Source organism: Monosiga brevicollis, genomic scaffold (genome assembly GCF_000002865.3).
Source record: "Monosiga brevicollis MX1 MONBRscaffold_54 genomic scaffold, whole genome shotgun sequence".
NCBI lineage: Eukaryota > Choanoflagellata > Craspedida > Salpingoecidae > Monosiga > Monosiga brevicollis.
Window position 1 is genome coordinate 54,058 of NW_001865091.1, and position 16,246 is coordinate 70,303.

Genomic DNA, 16,246 nt, shown 5'->3' on the forward strand with positions numbered 1-16,246 from the left:
CCCCCTGCCTGCCGCCCTTTTTGGCACTTTTCATCCCCTCCCTCTCTGCAAAGCACCAATGATAGTCCTCTTTGCATTATTCGTGTATTGTACCGTGCGCTCGTGATTCCGGGCTTGGGAACAAATCGGCTCTCAGCTTCGCTTAAATTGGACCCTTATTAAATCAGTTGGCCAACCAAACTGAACACTCCTACAAGCGTTCGCTTCTGGTCGACGCGGGGCTCAGGGCTCCCCCTGTGCCCGCCCAAGATGCCAACAGGGCCAGCCACTGACTCTGCACGCCTACAAAGCCAACCATTCAATGAGTCTCGCACGTCACCCCGCAAGCAAAACTCCCCACCACTTCCTCGCAGCCATAACATGGTCCTTTGATCCCGCACTGAATGCAAAGCAAATGAGACAAGAGCCATAGCAACAACACCAAATCGCTGGGGCTACGCAGACATACGTAGCGTTGGTATGGCCGGTGCCTCGGTCGACGCACGCGTTGCTCGCTCCGTCGGCGGCTCGACAGAGGCGGCTGGCTCATAGTCCACCACGTCCACTTCGGGCGGAGACCGGGAGATGGGCGACGGCAACGCCGAGTAGTACACTGATTCATCGCCCTCGCTCAACAAAGGCCGGCGTGCTGGGGAAGCTGGGTTCGCCGCCACCCCGACCGCTACCCCTGGACCCAACTCGGGCCACCTGGGTAAAGGCTTCACAACATCATCCATCTCTCCTTCAGTGTCCACAGTCACCTTGCGTGGAGTTGAATATACCAATTGATCCAAGTCGGGTGTCACAAACAGCCCACCCATACCCATGGGACCGGGGCTTTCCGCTTGCGCCGGCCCAACAACGTCAGATGTCTCCCCGCCCTGATCGGCCTGCACATCCAAAACAACTGGTGGAGACCTTGAAGGAACCATGCTCGTTGCAGATGCCCGTGCTATCGTGGGACTCCGCGTCATTGACAAGGCAGCCGGAGACGTGCCAGGGGTCCAACTGCTTTCAAATATCACCTGTCCGGGTGTGGCAGGCGGGACGAGACCGTCTGCCGGCGTGGCCAAAGTCGCAATGGCTTGCTCCACCATGGCAGCCACCCGTGGCTGTTGACTGACCGCCCGTAAACCATTCATGGTCAGCTTGCTCAAGCTTTCCTGCAATGCGTGGCGATAAGAGGCGTCATCCGCCACCCACGCCTCCACCGCCGTCTCCAACTCGGATTCAATGTCCCGTCGCAGCACCACTGCCACCGCCATGGTCTACGGTGGCCAAGCAACAAGCAATACCATGACACTCGTGGTGAGATGGACAGAACAAGCGAAAAAAGACCACCTCTTCAATCCGGAAACAAAAGGGAAGAGAGGGCTAGATAGAGAGAAGAGAGAGAGCGCTAGATAGAGAGACAAAGAGAGAGAGACAGAGAGTTGGAGAAAAGGATGCAATCTGCTAACCTGCCAGCCTTGAAGATGATGCCCTGCAAAAAGATGCAGCTTCCACAGCACCATCAATAGCCAAAACAGGGGCGCAGCTGCCACAGCCCCGTCTCGGGTCAATGCACGTCGCAGAACTATCATCCCGTCCACGCCAGAGCCTGTAGTCATCTCAGCCACCACCTGCTCCATGAGCTCATTCCACTGGCATCCCAATTCGCGCAGAGCATGCGAAACGGCAGCCAAGATCCGTTGATGTGAGTACATCACCGGCCACCGGCATACGCGTGCCGCAAGCGTCAGATAGTCTTGCCGCTGCAAGTCCACACAAGTTGGCAGTGAGCTCACATATTCTCGAACTCACCATTGACAAGAGGCCCAATAAGAACAACAACAAACATGGCACAATGGCGCTTGAAAATGAAATCAACGAGGAGGGCACAAAGATACACGCACCTCCAGCGGCCGCAACAACAGCAACTCGTAGATACGCGGTGACACCTAATCGAGGCGAGCCCGTAGGCAGATGGGGTGAGCAAAAGCACGCCCAAGGGCCAGTTCTGTGTGTGACTGCGACAGTTAGAGCACACAATAATACCTTCGCCTTGTCGTTAAAAGGAAGGTAGGGCAGGACCCAATCCAGCTGGTCTTGTGCGAGCAAGGTTTCACAGAAGGATTTCCAGTAAGCAGCCGGAGCATGAGGCAACACCTGCTCTCCATAGACGGCCATGGCTTCACGCAAACGGCCTTGCTGCCACAACTCATTGGCAATGAAATTGGATATGTCCTTCAGTTCTGCGGGCCGATTCAGCCGCTGCTGACAGAGATGCTGCGCCGTCGAGTAAAAGCCATCTTCCAACAGCGCGACGACTTGCTCACTGGCATCACACGCGTTGCAATGAGATCAGAGCAAGCAGACGGCCCCATCGACCCAACGGCATTGCGTCTTTAATACCTTACCCATAGCTCATGGGGCGGACGATCGCCAAATGCCGCGCAGCGGCCAGAAACATGTGTGTCGCCTGAAAGTCGTGGTAGCCCTTGGTGTTGGGATCTTGCAGAGCAAACGTGGAACATGCGGCCACGAGGCGGCCTGAGTCAAAGCGGAGGACTGCGCGTGAGACTTGACAACAGCATCAACAAATGACTTGAGGGGAGAAGGGGGTGGGGGTGTATGTCTTTAGTTGAATAATGGATCTCTTGTTTGCACGATCGGATTCGCACCGGCAGCTATGCGCAACGCCTTTTGCTCGCAAAGTACCCAAGATCCGAGTAGATGCGCAGCATGACGGGGGGATCTTGATCGATCGCGTCGGGTTGAGCCTCATGCAAGGAACGGACCTCGTCGTCGCTGGCACCGCTGACCACGAGCAGCAGCGGTCCGAGCAGGCAAGCGAAGCGATGCGGGTGGCTCAAGGCCACGCTGCGAACCACGTCAAAGGCCTGTGCTGGAAGAGTACGCCGGTTGATGATATAGACATCCTCGGGATACAGTAGCAAGAGCCGATTACCATGAGCTTGGATGCCCAAGCATGGCGCTGTACTGCCCAAGCCTGCCGTCCCCCCGGGCAAGGTGTCCGCAGTGTCAACACTCGACTCCGATGAAGCGAATGGTCGAAACATGTGCCGGATCTTGCGCGTTGCCAGTTCGCAAGTGAAAACGCGTTCGCGCGCCGCAAAATAAAGCAGCCCCTGGTCGGCGTGGAGGTGGCGCAGCGGCGGTGCCACGCTCGTATCTACATCCGGTGAAACCGTGGCGACAACGTACTCGGAGACAACGCGAGGACGGCCAGAGCTGCCGGATGGCATGCTCCAAGATCCAGAGCCATTGCCTCCGTACGGCATGCTTTCTAAGCGATGGCTGGGCGGGGCTTCAAAGCTCACTGTCACGGCGTGTACGAGGCCGTAGTTTAGACTAAACAGAACGACAAGATCAGCACCGTTGACACGGCTGGCCGTTGTGATGGCATGCACTGTGCGCAAACCCGCCACAGACGGTCCACTGCCATTGCTGCTGTTGCTTCGGTTGCTACTGACACTGCCGTTTGTCATGCGCAGCGGGCTTCGTCGGAGCACATGCTGGTCGGGGGTCGAGAGCCGCAGCGGCGAGGCCCACCCAGAAGCCGAGTCCCATTGCACGAGCCACAGCTCGCCCACCGCAGTCGCGGCCACCACCAGTTGTTGTTGGGCATCAACGCACAAGCAGGTCACAAGCTTGCATGCATCAGCAGAGCTGCCACCACCAATGGGGCTGCGGCCATGCGGCAGAGGTAAAGAGCATGAGCGAGTTGAATCGTACCGACCATTGTCACCCACCAACGAGCGGGAGGAGGGAAAACCCCAGCCACGCGAGTGCAAACCCACAGTGCAACATCAGCAATGTAATGCCCATCAAGGGTACAGGCCAGCAGTCGTCCGCGCGTCGTCCCAAGGAACAGAAACTGGTCGTCACTCCGTACACAGCTCACGCTCTGCGCATCCAACGTGCGTGTGAGCGAGCGAGCGGCGCACACATGTGCACACGCTCACAAGCGCGCCGGGAGCATCCACGCTGGCACGCGGGCACGCACCTCATCCTCATGATCCCAGCGTATCCGCTCATCCAAGCTCACATCCTCAACGCGCAGCGCAAAGGGCCAAGCACCCGCCGCTCCCGCAGACGCTGCCATGGTCCCCGCGCTGTGCCACTGCCTCACCCCATCCAAAGCTCCTCCTCACCCTCTCTCTCTCTCTCTCTCTCTCTCTCAAACTCTCTCTGTCTCTCTCTCGAACTCAATACTCTTTCTCTCTCTCTCTCAAACTCTCTCTCTTTCTCTCTCTCTTTCTCTCTCTTTCTCTCTCTTTCTCTCTCTCTTTCTCTCTCTCTTTCTCTCTCTCTCTCTCTCTCTCTCTCTCTCAAACTCAATACTCTTTCTTTCTCTCTCTCTCTCTCTCTCTCTCTCTCTCTCTCAAACTCAATACTTTCTCTCTCTCTCTCAAACTCTCTCTCTTTCTCTCTCTTTCTCTTTCTCTCTCTCTCTCTCTCTCGCCAATTCAATTCTTTCTCTCTCTCTTTCTCTCTCTCTCTCCCAAACAAACTCTCTCTCTCTCTTTCTCTCTCAACTCTCAAGCTCTCTTTCTTTCTTTTCTTTTCGTTTTTTTTTCTGCTTCTTTTCTTTTCCACTTCTCTCCGCCTGAAGGATTTGGGAGTACAGCTGCGATTCAAATGTCTAGAGACCCAACCAGCATCATTTGCACCAACATGGTATAGGATGCATCACACGTGATTTACATGGCTTCGATGGCGCGAATGCCGAGGAGATGGAAGGCCTGCTCGAGCACCATGCCCACCGACTTGTACAGCATCAAACGGTTGACATCCACCTTGACGCTCTGCAAGTGTGCACGCCAGAGGACACACAGGTATGACAGGTAAGAAAATGTAAAGGTCCGCCCCTTACCCTAATCCCCCCCAAAAAAAACGCAAAGGAAAGCAAAGGGGCATGCGATGTGTGGACGTACGCCATCGGACTGCTTTTGCACAGCATAGCACTCCTGGTAAAACTCGGTAAAGACGTTGGTCAACTCGTAGATGTAGTCGCACAGACGATGTGGCATCAGTGTCTGTTACCAAACGATCAGGCATCCCGAATAAAAACCAGGGCCAGCGTCAAGTGAGCCAACAGAGCGCAACACTGCGGAAAAGCCACAACAAAACAAGAAGCGACTCACGTCGATCGTGCGGTTCAGCACTTCAGGGAAACGAGCCAGATACTTGGCAATCTTGATCTCCTGTATAACACCACCCAACGTCAACCAATGTGGTCAACTCATACCGGCACAAGGGCCATCATTGGTCAAGATCAAGGCGACGGGACGAGCAAAACTGACCTTGGGGTGCGTCAGAGTCACCGTGTGCGAAGGAGCCAACGCATCAATGTCAATGTTCTGCTTGGCAATCTCTGGGTTGCGCAAGATCGAGTGCACGCGAGTATTGGCATACAGCAAGTACACGGCCGTGTTGCCCTGCAATCAATGCGCCAGTCCCACAAAGTCCAAGGCAGACCGCATCAGCCATGAAAAGACGACAACCACACGTAAACCTCAGGTACCACCCAGACATCAGTCCCAACAACAGCGTGCTGAACAAGCTCACCTTGTCCTGCAGCATCTTGTCGTACGAAAACACGTAGTCGTTGGTGCGGTTGTGGCTCAAGTCGGCATACTTGATGCAACCATATGCAATGGCCTCAACCATGCGCGCTCGCTGCTCGGGAGTCATCTCCGTCGTGCGAGCCGCTGCGCCCGCACGCTCCACGCCCTCGTCCAGCAGGTCCTTGAGGCGCACCGTATCACCAGAACGAGTCTTGAAGCGCTTGCCATCTTCGCCGAGCACCACGCCAAAGCCAACGTGATCCACGCTATCTCCCCCAATGCAAGGCAGCCAAGCGTGAGCAAGACCTTACCGCGAAGCATTGTCGCGCCTCAGCCCCGCAACAAAAAGGAAAAAGAACAAGGCAAGAGCCGAGTCGTAATCGTGCGGGCAAAGGCACGAGGCAGAGTCACAAGGCACGAAGCACAGTCACAAGGCACGCACCGGTGCTTGGGTGACACCCACTCCATGTCGCGACCCAACGCAAAGACGTTCTGAAAGTGGGTCGATTGACCGTTGTCGACCACATACACCAGCCAGGTAGCCTGGCTAGCACGGTAGCGAAGGGCAGCCAGGTCCGAGGTGTCATACGTGTAACCTGTCATACCGCACCGGGCTATGAGGGTCAAAAAATAGACGCGGAGAGAAAGAGAGAGAGAGAGAGAGAGAGAGAGAGAGAGAAAGCATGACCCGTGGTGTGAAGAAGCATGCAGCGTGGCGTACCGCCGTCTGACTTGACCACAATGAGAGGGACCTTGGTCTCCTTCTTAACGGAACTCCAAGCAATCTTGCGACCGGGGGCCGTGTCATCCTCCTCAAGCTTGCCAGCGCTCTCCAACTGCTTGACAACCTCAACCATCATGTCTTGATAGAAGGACTCACCCTTCTCCTTGACATCAATGTCCAGGCGGTCATAGATGCGCTGAAACTCTGTGACGAAAGGACAAACAGGTGAGACTGTGCTAATTGCGGGTGTAGCAAGCATGATGAAGGTAGGCGCTTGAAGAGACATGGCACCCCGCACGCACCGCGGCGAGACACGTCGCAGACGAGGTTCCAGGCCAGAATGGTTTCCGGATCGTGAGCTTGGAGCTTGACAACGGCCTCATAAACGCGGGGCTTGAACTCAGGCTCCTCATCAAAGCGCTTCTTAGCCGCCTTGTAAAAGCCCTGGAGATCAGAAATCGACGGAGGCTCGGACTGGAAGTTGGGAAACTGCGGAGTAGAAAAGAAAATTGATCAACAAATGCGAAATAGTCGCGGCATAAATGCGAGCGTACCAAGGCGGTCAAGGCGGCAGCGACCATACCTTGTCACGCAGGTGGCAAATAAGCATGCCAAAAGGCGTGCCCCAATCACCGACGTGGTTGACGCGCTGCACGTCGTGACCAATGTACTCCAACATGCGGGCAATGCTCTCACCGATGATGGTCGAACGCAAATGACCAACGTGCATCTCTGTAGAACGGTGCGAAATGAGATTGTTTCGTGAGACATGTAAATGTGGTCATCCCCCACACGCCTGTTCATGGCCAAAGGACCCATCGTACCCTTGGCAATGTTGGGCGAGGAAAAGTCAACAATCACCGGTTGCTTGGTGTGCTCGGGCGGCAGCACGCCCTTGTTCAGCAGCTGCACGGGATCAAAGACAAAAAAAAATCAAAAGTGAGGCGCATGTCTTCAGGCTTGAATAAGAATGCCTCCCAGTATAAAAATGCCACATTGAGGATCAAAGTGCCAAAGAGCCAGGCAACAGGACGCAAAGGGTGACCTTGGTGGTAACACCCTCAAGGAAGGAGGTGTTGATGTCAATGTTCACAAAGCCCGGGCCAGCAATTTCGTAGCCGGAGATGATGTCGTTCTTGGGGATGGCAGCAGTAAAGGCCGCTGCCACCTCACGTGGCGGCATCTTGGTGCCCTTGGCCTTGAGCTGAGCCGCCAGGCGCATGGCAGCGTTGCTCTGGTACATGGCATCCGTGGACACCTTGCCCTGAAGATTGTGGCAGCAAAGGGTTTTATAACTTGGTGTGAGCATGGGCAGGAAACGAGAAGAAGGGAAGACAAGAACTACTCCAATCTGCGGTGGCATACGAAAAGGCCATACCGAGGGGACGCTGACAAGTGCATCCACGGGTTCTTCACCAAGTTGGGGGAAGGCGGCACGAATGCCCGCGGTCACGAGCTCGACGATGACGCTCATCAGGTCCAAGCTGTGGTTGGGCGAGTCCCTGCCACACAGAGAGGTGCAAAGGCGAATGAAAAAGGGACGCGCCGATCAAACCATCGAGTTCTGCATCGATGATGCAGAAAGATTGCGGTGGTAGGGAACGAATCTCTCGCACATCCGAGTTCACAAGCAAAAACGTCACCCTCGTCTTACTTGAGAGCAAATTTGGCCGCCTTGGGCGCAGAAGCCGCCTCCATAGCCTGGGCCGGTAGAAACAAACATCGTCCACATCAGCGTTTTCATCATTGCGCACGATGAGGCAAGATGACCAGCGCGCCATGCCAATGGACAGGCAGAGGGCAAGCAGGCACGTACGCGGGTGAGCTGCTCGAGCTGATACTTGAGCTTTCGGTTTTGCGCAATGGCGTTTTGCAGAGCTGGGTTAGCGGCATTCTCATCGACGCGTCCGGTCGTGACATCCGTAATCTCCTTCTCCAGCTCCTTGATGGTACGCTCCTACAACAAGGCAAAACGAAAGGGTCACCCATGAAGCATTTCGTTCCTGGCCGAACTCCAAATGCCTCGCGCTCGCAGTCACGTGGTGGTGGTGCACACAGCTCAAACCCTTAACCCTGAATCTCCTCGACAAAGACCATCCAGAACAGAACGCCCCCGACCCCACCATAATCAACCCCCTTTAGCCCTGCCCATCACAAGCCACCCCCAACCAGTGCTGCATTCGCCTGCACCCCGTGTCACGTACCGCCAAACGGCATCGCTCCTCAAGATCAAACAGCGCGTTCGCCTCCATCGTGGTCCGTGAGCACTTGAAAAAAAAAGGCCACAACTGTTGTTCTTGCCTGTTTTATAGTGTGTGTGTGTGTGTGTGTGTGTGTGATTTTTTCGTAATTTTTAGGTAATTTCATCCGAGTTTTTTTTTTTTTTCCGAGGTTTCTTTCCTGTTTTGGGCAGCGGGCAAAAGGCGAGCTCAGAATGGAACTGAGTCGAGGTGATTTCAACCATGAAAACCACCTGCAAAGCATTTTGCATCCATACATTCTTTCTCAACTCATTTTCGAGTTAGATTAGGCTTTTGCTCCTGACTGTACATGAAAGCATGGCGCGACTTTATAGTACCTGCCCGAGGCTTGACCACAGGACATGGCCTCGATCGTGCCATCCGCAAACAAGACCGCAAATAGCCACCAAGCTCTCGTCGTCGCCGTGAGAGCACATTACAGTGAGCCCCGCAGCGATCCAGGTAGCTCAAATCAGACTGCTCAGTGAAAACGGTCGCTTTCTTCTTGGCTCGAGTCCACCTATCAGGCTCAACGGCGTGAAGAGGCCCAGTGCGGAGTTGCGGATTTGACGCTCGCACCACCCTTGATCCCTTTTCGCGAAAACTATGAAGCATCCACGCTTGCATGCAAGGCAGCATGGGTGTTGTTCATGCATGGCTTTGGTCCCTTTCCACGAGCTGATCTTATCAAATCACCGCCGTGCCGATCTGCTGCCAGAGCCATCCATGAGAAGCTTCTCTCTTTCTGTCAATTATGCTAACATGGCCGACAGCCATCGTGGTCTATGATCATGATTCGTTTAAGCATGTAAATCCATCTGTCTCTCTGTTAGGGTTCCATCTTTCTGTTAGGGTTTCATCTGTCTCTCTGTTAGGGTGCTATCTGCACCATTTCGTTGTCGTAGTCCAGTATTTCATGTACGACAGGGGTGGGTTGTCATAGTCAGACCCGATTGTACCAGCAGCTTGGAAGCTCCCGGAGTGCAAGGAGGGTGAAGAGGTTGGGCTCTTGCTTCCAGCCGACCATGAAAAGGGCAGCGAGGCGCTTGGCAATGGCATTGGCCCGGATGTGGTTCAAATCGCGGACCACATCCTCACCTTTGTAAGGAGTTTCAACGTGAACATGAGTTTTTCTGCAACGAAGCGAAAAAGGGAGAGAGAGAGAGAGAGAGAGGGAGGGAGGGAGAGAAGGGGCGAGCCATGTCTCAAGAGCCCACGTACCAAAGGTGATGAGGGCCGTTGGCACGGGCTCGTCGGCACCAGCGAGATACATCTGGGTAACAATCGAACGTACAGCTGCTTCCTGACTCGAAGGCCCCCAGCATCAACAGGCTCGGCGTGAAAGGGTGCATTGACAAGCCAAAGGGTCTAATGTCACGCCATACCGTATGATGCCGTGCACCAAGCGCATAGTGACGCAGGGGCGTCATGCCGGCCTAGCGTGCAGAAGGCCAAATGGGGACGGTGCAATTGCAATGTGAGGCCTTACGCAACATATCAATCCCAATGTTTCCGACAAGAGGCACCTTGTTGGAAACGGCAGGGCGAGCCCCTGCACGGAGAAGGGTCATGATTTTGCTGTCGTTGCCTTGACAAGCGGCGAGATGGAGAGGCCTGCTACCATCCTGCATGATTCGAGATGCACAGGCGTCAAATCGCGGCGCAGGGTGCGCAGGCAGATGTTCCGTTGCTGTAGGGCTGTTGTGTCCACTCACCTCGGGAGTTTGCATGTTCGGGTCGGCGCCAGCATCAAGCAAGCGCTGCAACACGCCATCTGGTCCGGCCTCCAGTGGACCCTTGCTGGCCACATGAATGGGTGCAACACCATACTAGTTTGTCCCACGTATTGAGGATCGGCGGGTGAGATGCTGGCAAGCGGAAGAGAATTGTGAAGCCCACTGGCATTTGCGGGTCAGGCAGGAATGATGCCTCGTTTGGAGCTGGTGGTACCTGGTCAACGGCCGATACATTGGCGCCGGCGTCAAGTAGAACTTTGACCATTTCGCTGTGATCGTTGTAGCAGGCCAGGTGCAGAGGCGTTGATCCACCCTAATGCCAAGGCCAGGGTTGAGAAGGCGAGCTTTCGTCCAGTCAGTCTCACAACCCGTATTGAATTTCATCCTGTTTGAGCTTCTCACTTTGGTGGTCATGGTCAAATCAGCGCGGTATTGCAACAAGAGCTTGAGGATCTGTGCACTTTGCAAGCGGGACGCACGATGCAAACTGGTTTCCATTGACTGCCAAGACAGCGTGGGGAGACGGACAATGAGATGCAAGTTGCTGCATGGCGCATGAAGCCCTGAAACAGAGTCTTGGGTTTCCGTGAGGTGCTTCCCGTGTATTTATTTTGATGCGTTGAGGCTTCAGTCGCCCCACCTTGGAGATGGAATTTGGGTTGGCGCCTGCTTCCAAAAGCACTTGCACCACGTCTTCAGTCTGCCGTTCGACGGCTCGGTCCAGGGCTGTCTTGCCCTCCTGATAAGAATTGTAAAGGAAAGGGGTTGAGAGTTACAAGTGGCGTGTGTCATGGTCCCTTTAAGCATGCGCTGCCGAAGGTTGTGGTGTGCAAAGGCACGGACCGAGTCTTGCCACATGAGGTGGTCCAAGGCAAGATCCAAAAGCATGACGGCGGCACCTTTTGTGCTGACCAGGTGAAGAGGCGTTTCTTCATTCTAAATGGCCAATACATTGTGTTCAAAGGACTTTAGAAGCCATCAACAATATGGGAGGACCATCGGAATGGCCAAAGTCGCTCGTCAAAGTTGGACGATGGATATGAGTGAGGCCGACCTGGGTTTTGACATGAACGTTGGGTTTGGCTTGCAATAGCAGGTGCAACGTGACGGGATCACCATTGATAGCGGCATCGTGCAGCGGTGTCAAGCCTCGCTGCGGAAGCAAGGCGGGGCCGGAGCAGGACTGAATGAGAGGGAAGCGGTCAGGAAGCTCGAAAAACATGCCACACGATCGGTGATGGCTGGGCCCACCTTGTCTCGAGCCTCGAGTGGTGCACCAAGTTGGAGGAGGCGACGAGCCACTTTCGGTTGGCCGCGCATGCAAGCCACGTGTAAATAGGTGCGTCCCAGCTAAGGTTGAGCAATAGTCAGGCAGGCAGGGTGAGAGGGAGGGAGGGAGACAGGCAGGCAGGCAGGGATAGAGTTGTGTTAGGCTTGTGAGGGTGCCAGGATCGCGTCAAAGGCCGAGCATCTCAGCGTACCCATTCATTCCCGAGAGGATGCAGAGGAAAAACATCTTGAGTGTTGTTGGAATCGATGGGCATGGTGGCCTCGAGTTGCTCAAGCAAATTCAAGACGGGTTGCTGCTTGGCAGTGCAGAGGGCTTGCCAGACACGGGCCTGTTTGTGTTGTTGCGTCAGTTCGGGACTTCCAAAGGCATCGTGGCTCGGTGTCGAGGCTGTGCGAGGTAGGTTGGTCTCGCCGCGAACAGGCGTGAGAGCCTCTCTCATCATATCCAGTGGTACGGATGACATGTTGTTGTTCCTCCGAGCCGTGCCGGCAACGGCCCACTGTGTGTTAAGGGGTGGGTGTCGCACGTTTGGTCGAAAGAAGTCAGGTGCAGATGAGAGCTCAAATACAAAGGAGGAAGAGTCAGAGTACGTTGCGCGTGTATCCTTGGCTTGGTGGATAGGCCTTTGCGAGGTCGGCGGGGCGGGGAGCAGAGGGCAATGCGTCTCGAGGACACGTACAACTGCTGCTTGTATAGAACGAGACGAACCGATTTGAAATGGTTTGAAGGTCCACGTCCACGTCCACGGCAATCACACCCACCCCCCGGCCACCTCCGCTGCTCAACCCTTGATAACCTCAGTCCCTAAATAAGCCCGCGCCCTCGTCCTTTTCCCCTGGTCTAGGTCCTGCTCCCGGTCACGATCACGGCCACGGTCTTGTGCCCTCCCCGACACTGAATCGGACTCGGAAAAAAAAATGCAGAGAGAGAGAGAGAGAGATAGTTTGAGAGAGAGAGAGAGGGATAGTTTGAGAGAGAGAGAGAGAGAGAGAGAGAGAGAGAGAGAGAGAGAGAGAGAGAGAGAGAGAGAGAGAGAGAGAGAGAGAGAGAGAGAGAGAGAGAGAGAGAGAGAGAGAGAGAGAGAGAGCGAGAGAGAGGGAGAGAGAGAGAGAGAGAGCGTTCAAGGCAACTTCGTATAATAAAGTAAAATACATTATTCAAGCCATTGTCAGCATTTCATCCTCAAGATGACCGGGGTGAGTTCTGGCGCTGGCGCTCCTCTCTGACACACACACACACACACACACACACACACACTGATCAACGGCAAGATGGCTAGCAAGGGTGGGGGGTTGACTGGATGCTGGATGGCTAGCAAGGGTGGGGGGTTGACTGGATGCTGGATGGCTAGCAGGGGGGTTGACTGGATGCCGGATGGCTAGCAAGGGGTTGACTGGATGCTGGATGGCTAGCAGGGGGGGTGTGACTGGATGGTTAGGGTGATGAGGGTGATGAGGGGGATTGAATGGTCTCGATGGGTAGGTGACTAGGGTGACGAGGTGATTGTCTGGTTTTGGTTGTTTCTGCACATGATGGAGGGATGGGGACATGGCGATGGCGACAGTGCATCTGGTTCAAGCCGGGATTGGGTACGGCATGCGCGAAAAGAGATGGGGCAAAACAGACGAATCAAGAGGTGGAGAGGGATCGACCCGCCGGGGAAGATCGGGATGACCAGAGGAAGGTATCACGCGGCCTTGGATCAGCGCCACGCTTGCACTCACTCACCGTTGGGTTTGCCACTGACTCCGCGCTCGCTAGACGTGCGACAGGACTTGCGTACTGGTACTGTTTGTGCTTGGCTGTCTTGCAATTGGCAGCTCGGCTTGGCACGATCCCAATGCTTCTTGCGACTTGGAGCACGACGTGATCATTGGAAGCAGCACCGTCACCTATGAGCGTCAGGCCGTCGACACGGCCAGCGATTGCTGCGCACTCTGCATGAAGCAAACCTCCACCTGCGCGGCCTTTACCTTTGAACCCGACGTTGGCATTTGCTACCTCAAAACAGCCGATGATGATGTCACCAACAAGACTGGCGCCATCTCGGGACGAGGCCCAGCCGCCAATCGGGCCATGCCCCTGACCCTCGATGTGGGTGCCCCAATGACCATCACGCTGCCCGAATACAACTCTTGGAACATTGATTCCTCGGCCAATCGCCAATTTTTCGAGCGCAATCTTGCCGATCCCGAGCTCCACTACCTTGCCGCCGCCTCCCTCCCCGGCTTTCTCCGCTTTGGCGGCACGGGCAACGATGAGCTTACTTACGGCATTGGCAACCTCAGCTGTGCTGGCGCGCCTTACTGCCTCAACGAGACGCTCTTTGTCAATCTTCTCAATTTCAGCCATGCCGCCGGTGCCAAACTGGTCTTTGGCCTCAACATTGCCTATCGTACCTCCGAAGGCCGGTGGGATCCCGCCCCTGCCGAAGTCCTCATCCGCCATGGCCTTGCCCTGGGGTTTGAGTTTTATGCCTTTGAGCTTGGCAACGAACAAAACGACAACTATTCGCCCGAGTCAGAAGCCGCAGACTTTGCCATCCTACACAAACTGCTCGACAAAATATACGACAACCAAAGCCTTGCCACGGCAACACGCCCAAAGGTAGGAACGATGACATGAAATGACAACCTGTTCCATCGTCGTCATGCAGGGGTTCGCCTTGGGAAAGGGATACCCTCATCAAGGTGGTGCGTCTCTGATTTGATGAATTCAGATCTTTGGACCCGATCCCCATAGCTTCCATGACGTGGAGGAGAGCACTTTGACCTTTTTGCAAAAGTTTGCGCAATCGGCTCTAGAACAGGGCGTCGACCTCTATGCCGTCACCCATCACGAGCAAGTCATCGTCCAACCCGCAAATGCCCGTCTTTAAGCCTTTTTTTTTTCTTCATGAACCGAGCTTTCTTCTTCTTTTTTGACTTTTATTTTATTTTATTTTTATTTTACACGAGTGTTGCTCGGCACGCCCGGCATCAATGCTGACCTTTGTTTCTCTCGTCTCACGATGGTTTGGGCGGCTCGTTGTGCTCTTCTCTCCCGCGTTATAGATACATAGAGGTGGATGTTAACAGCAGCTTTGATCCCCAGCTGCTGGATCGCACAGGCCAAATTGGTCGAGCCGTCAATGCCACCGTCCGTGGCGTCAGTGCTGGGCTTCTTCCCATAGCTGGCGAGATTGGTCCCCACAACGGGGGCAGTCCTGGTTGCAACCATTCCTCCATGCGGTGGGCCACCTTTGCCGATGTCTTTTGGTCAGTACTCCACAGCTTGGAGAGGGGGCAATGACTTTATCGAGCACGCGCGCGCGTGTGTGTTTGTTTGTGTGTGTGTGTGTGTTGTGTGTGTGTGTGGGCCACAGCCGACGGTCAGGACACCCTCACAAATGGCCTCGGCTTGTGACCCCCACACGGCTGCTGGAGTGTAGGTATCTGGATGCCCTTGGCGCCAAGGCGGCCGCAGGGTATGCTGCGTTTTGTCGACAAAACTTTATCGGCATCGATTATGGTCTGCTCGATTGTGCAACGCACGAGCCGTTGCCCGACTTTTATGCCAGCCTACTCTGGAGCGCGACCATGGGGACAGCGGTGCTCAACGCCACCTCGCCCGAGGGCAGCGTCCGCTTTTATGCTCATTGCGGATCAACGCGTCAATCCCCGTTTGTTCACAACCTCCACTCATCGCCCGTGACTGTGTCGGTTCTACTTCTCAACCTGGCTGAGACACCTCAAAGTGTTGGTCTTCCTGCCTCACTGGCCAACGCCACGGCATCGGTGTTTGTCCTCGAAAGTGGGCCAGCGGGGCCGGCAGGTACACAGGTCAAGCTTAACGGTGAGATGCTTGAGTACAGTTACATGCAGCTGCCGACGCTAGTAGGCGAGCGTCATCAACTCAACTCAACGCTGGTGCTACCTCCACAATCGGCTTCTTTTCTTTCCATTGAGGATGTGGCTGTTCCGGCGTGTTTTGCCTAAACCTTTGCCGAGCGTGTCTTGTGTTGTGTGCATCATGTCAAAATTGATTTGGGGAAAAGCACGAGACTGGGAGGGAAATAAGGGTGGGGGGTTGAGGTGTGCTGTCAATTAGCAAGAAGGCAAAGGAAAGAAAAACCAGCGAGTTGGGGCTGGCATCCAGCAGCACTGCACGCGGGGCTTGAAAAGTGTTGGCAGGGGCGAGGAAAGCAGAAGCAGGCAAGAGGAAGAAGACACGGGGATGGAAAAGCGTTGGAAAAAAGTTGAGGGCGGGAAGGAAGGAGCCAACAAGAAAAACAAAGGTAACACAACAGACAACAACAGGCAACCAACAACAAGGAAAGTAATTGCCCATGTAGAAGGCGGAAGAAAGAGACACAGGGACAAGAAAGAAGAGAGTTTGAGAGGGATAGAGAAATGGAAGACGATATCCAGGAAGAGAAAAAGGGGAGGGGAGCGGGGAAGCAACTCAACAACTGCAAGCAAAGAAGGAAAGGAAAGGAAGGAAAAGAAAAGAAAAGAAAGGAAAAGCAAAAACGGGGCAGCCAGAGAAGAGGGGCGGGGAGGGAAGGGATCTACGGCGCGTGACACCGTTTACCTTCTTCTGTGAGGATAGTGTGGGTTGGGGGCTGCTTGTGGGGTGAGATCGGTGGTGGCTGCGCTGGGGATGGTTAGCGGTTGGCCACGCAGGAGGTTCTCGAGGACCGCAAACTGGCGCGAATCTCATCC

The 16,246-nt window shown here is 54.8% G+C and overlaps 4 protein-coding genes across 4 annotated transcripts; 1 reads left to right on the forward strand and 3 right to left on the reverse strand.

The window, feature by feature from the left end:
* Nucleotides 1–434: 434 nt before the first annotated feature.
* MONBRDRAFT_13057 (uncharacterized protein) lies at nucleotides 435–2,148 on the reverse strand (the record flags this gene model as incomplete). The annotated part of the gene is made up of 2 exons (XM_001750961.1): nucleotides 435–1,247; nucleotides 2,017–2,148. The coding sequence occupies 2 exons, from the start codon at nucleotides 2,146–2,148 to the stop codon at nucleotides 435–437; spliced, it is 945 nt and encodes a 314-aa protein (XP_001751013.1).
* Nucleotides 2,149–2,648: 500 nt separating this feature from the next.
* Nucleotides 2,649–8,535, reverse strand: MONBRDRAFT_39368 (uncharacterized protein; the record flags this gene model as incomplete). Its single annotated transcript, XM_001750962.1, has 16 exons — nucleotides 8,481–8,535; nucleotides 8,093–8,233; nucleotides 7,931–7,977; nucleotides 7,655–7,778; nucleotides 7,322–7,540; nucleotides 7,101–7,182; nucleotides 6,860–7,008; nucleotides 6,579–6,765; nucleotides 6,274–6,480; nucleotides 5,995–6,166; nucleotides 5,554–5,818; nucleotides 5,289–5,423; nucleotides 5,130–5,189; nucleotides 4,920–5,021; nucleotides 4,690–4,790; nucleotides 2,649–3,669 (listed from the first exon to the last, which is right to left on the reverse strand). Exons 1-16 carry the CDS (start codon nucleotides 8,526–8,528, stop codon nucleotides 2,649–2,651), a joined length of 3,060 nt encoding a protein of 1,019 aa, XP_001751014.1. The 5' UTR covers nucleotides 8,529–8,535.
* A 924-nt stretch (nucleotides 8,536–9,459) lies between these two features.
* On the reverse strand, nucleotides 9,460–12,006 carry MONBRDRAFT_13059 (uncharacterized protein; the record flags this gene model as incomplete). The annotated part of the gene is made up of 6 exons (XM_001750963.1): nucleotides 9,460–9,614; nucleotides 9,738–9,789; nucleotides 10,467–10,565; nucleotides 10,893–10,991; nucleotides 11,307–11,405; nucleotides 11,734–12,006. The coding sequence occupies 6 exons, from the start codon at nucleotides 12,004–12,006 to the stop codon at nucleotides 9,460–9,462; spliced, it is 777 nt and encodes a 258-aa protein (XP_001751015.1).
* Nucleotides 12,007–13,619: 1,613 nt separating this feature from the next.
* MONBRDRAFT_30511 (uncharacterized protein) lies at nucleotides 13,620–15,520 on the forward strand (the record flags this gene model as incomplete). Its single annotated transcript, XM_001750953.1, has 4 exons — nucleotides 13,620–14,150; nucleotides 14,263–14,413; nucleotides 14,716–14,800; nucleotides 14,974–15,520. The coding sequence occupies 4 exons, from the start codon at nucleotides 13,620–13,622 to the stop codon at nucleotides 15,518–15,520; spliced, it is 1,314 nt and encodes a 437-aa protein (XP_001751005.1).
* Between the last annotated feature and the right edge of the window lie 726 nt (nucleotides 15,521–16,246).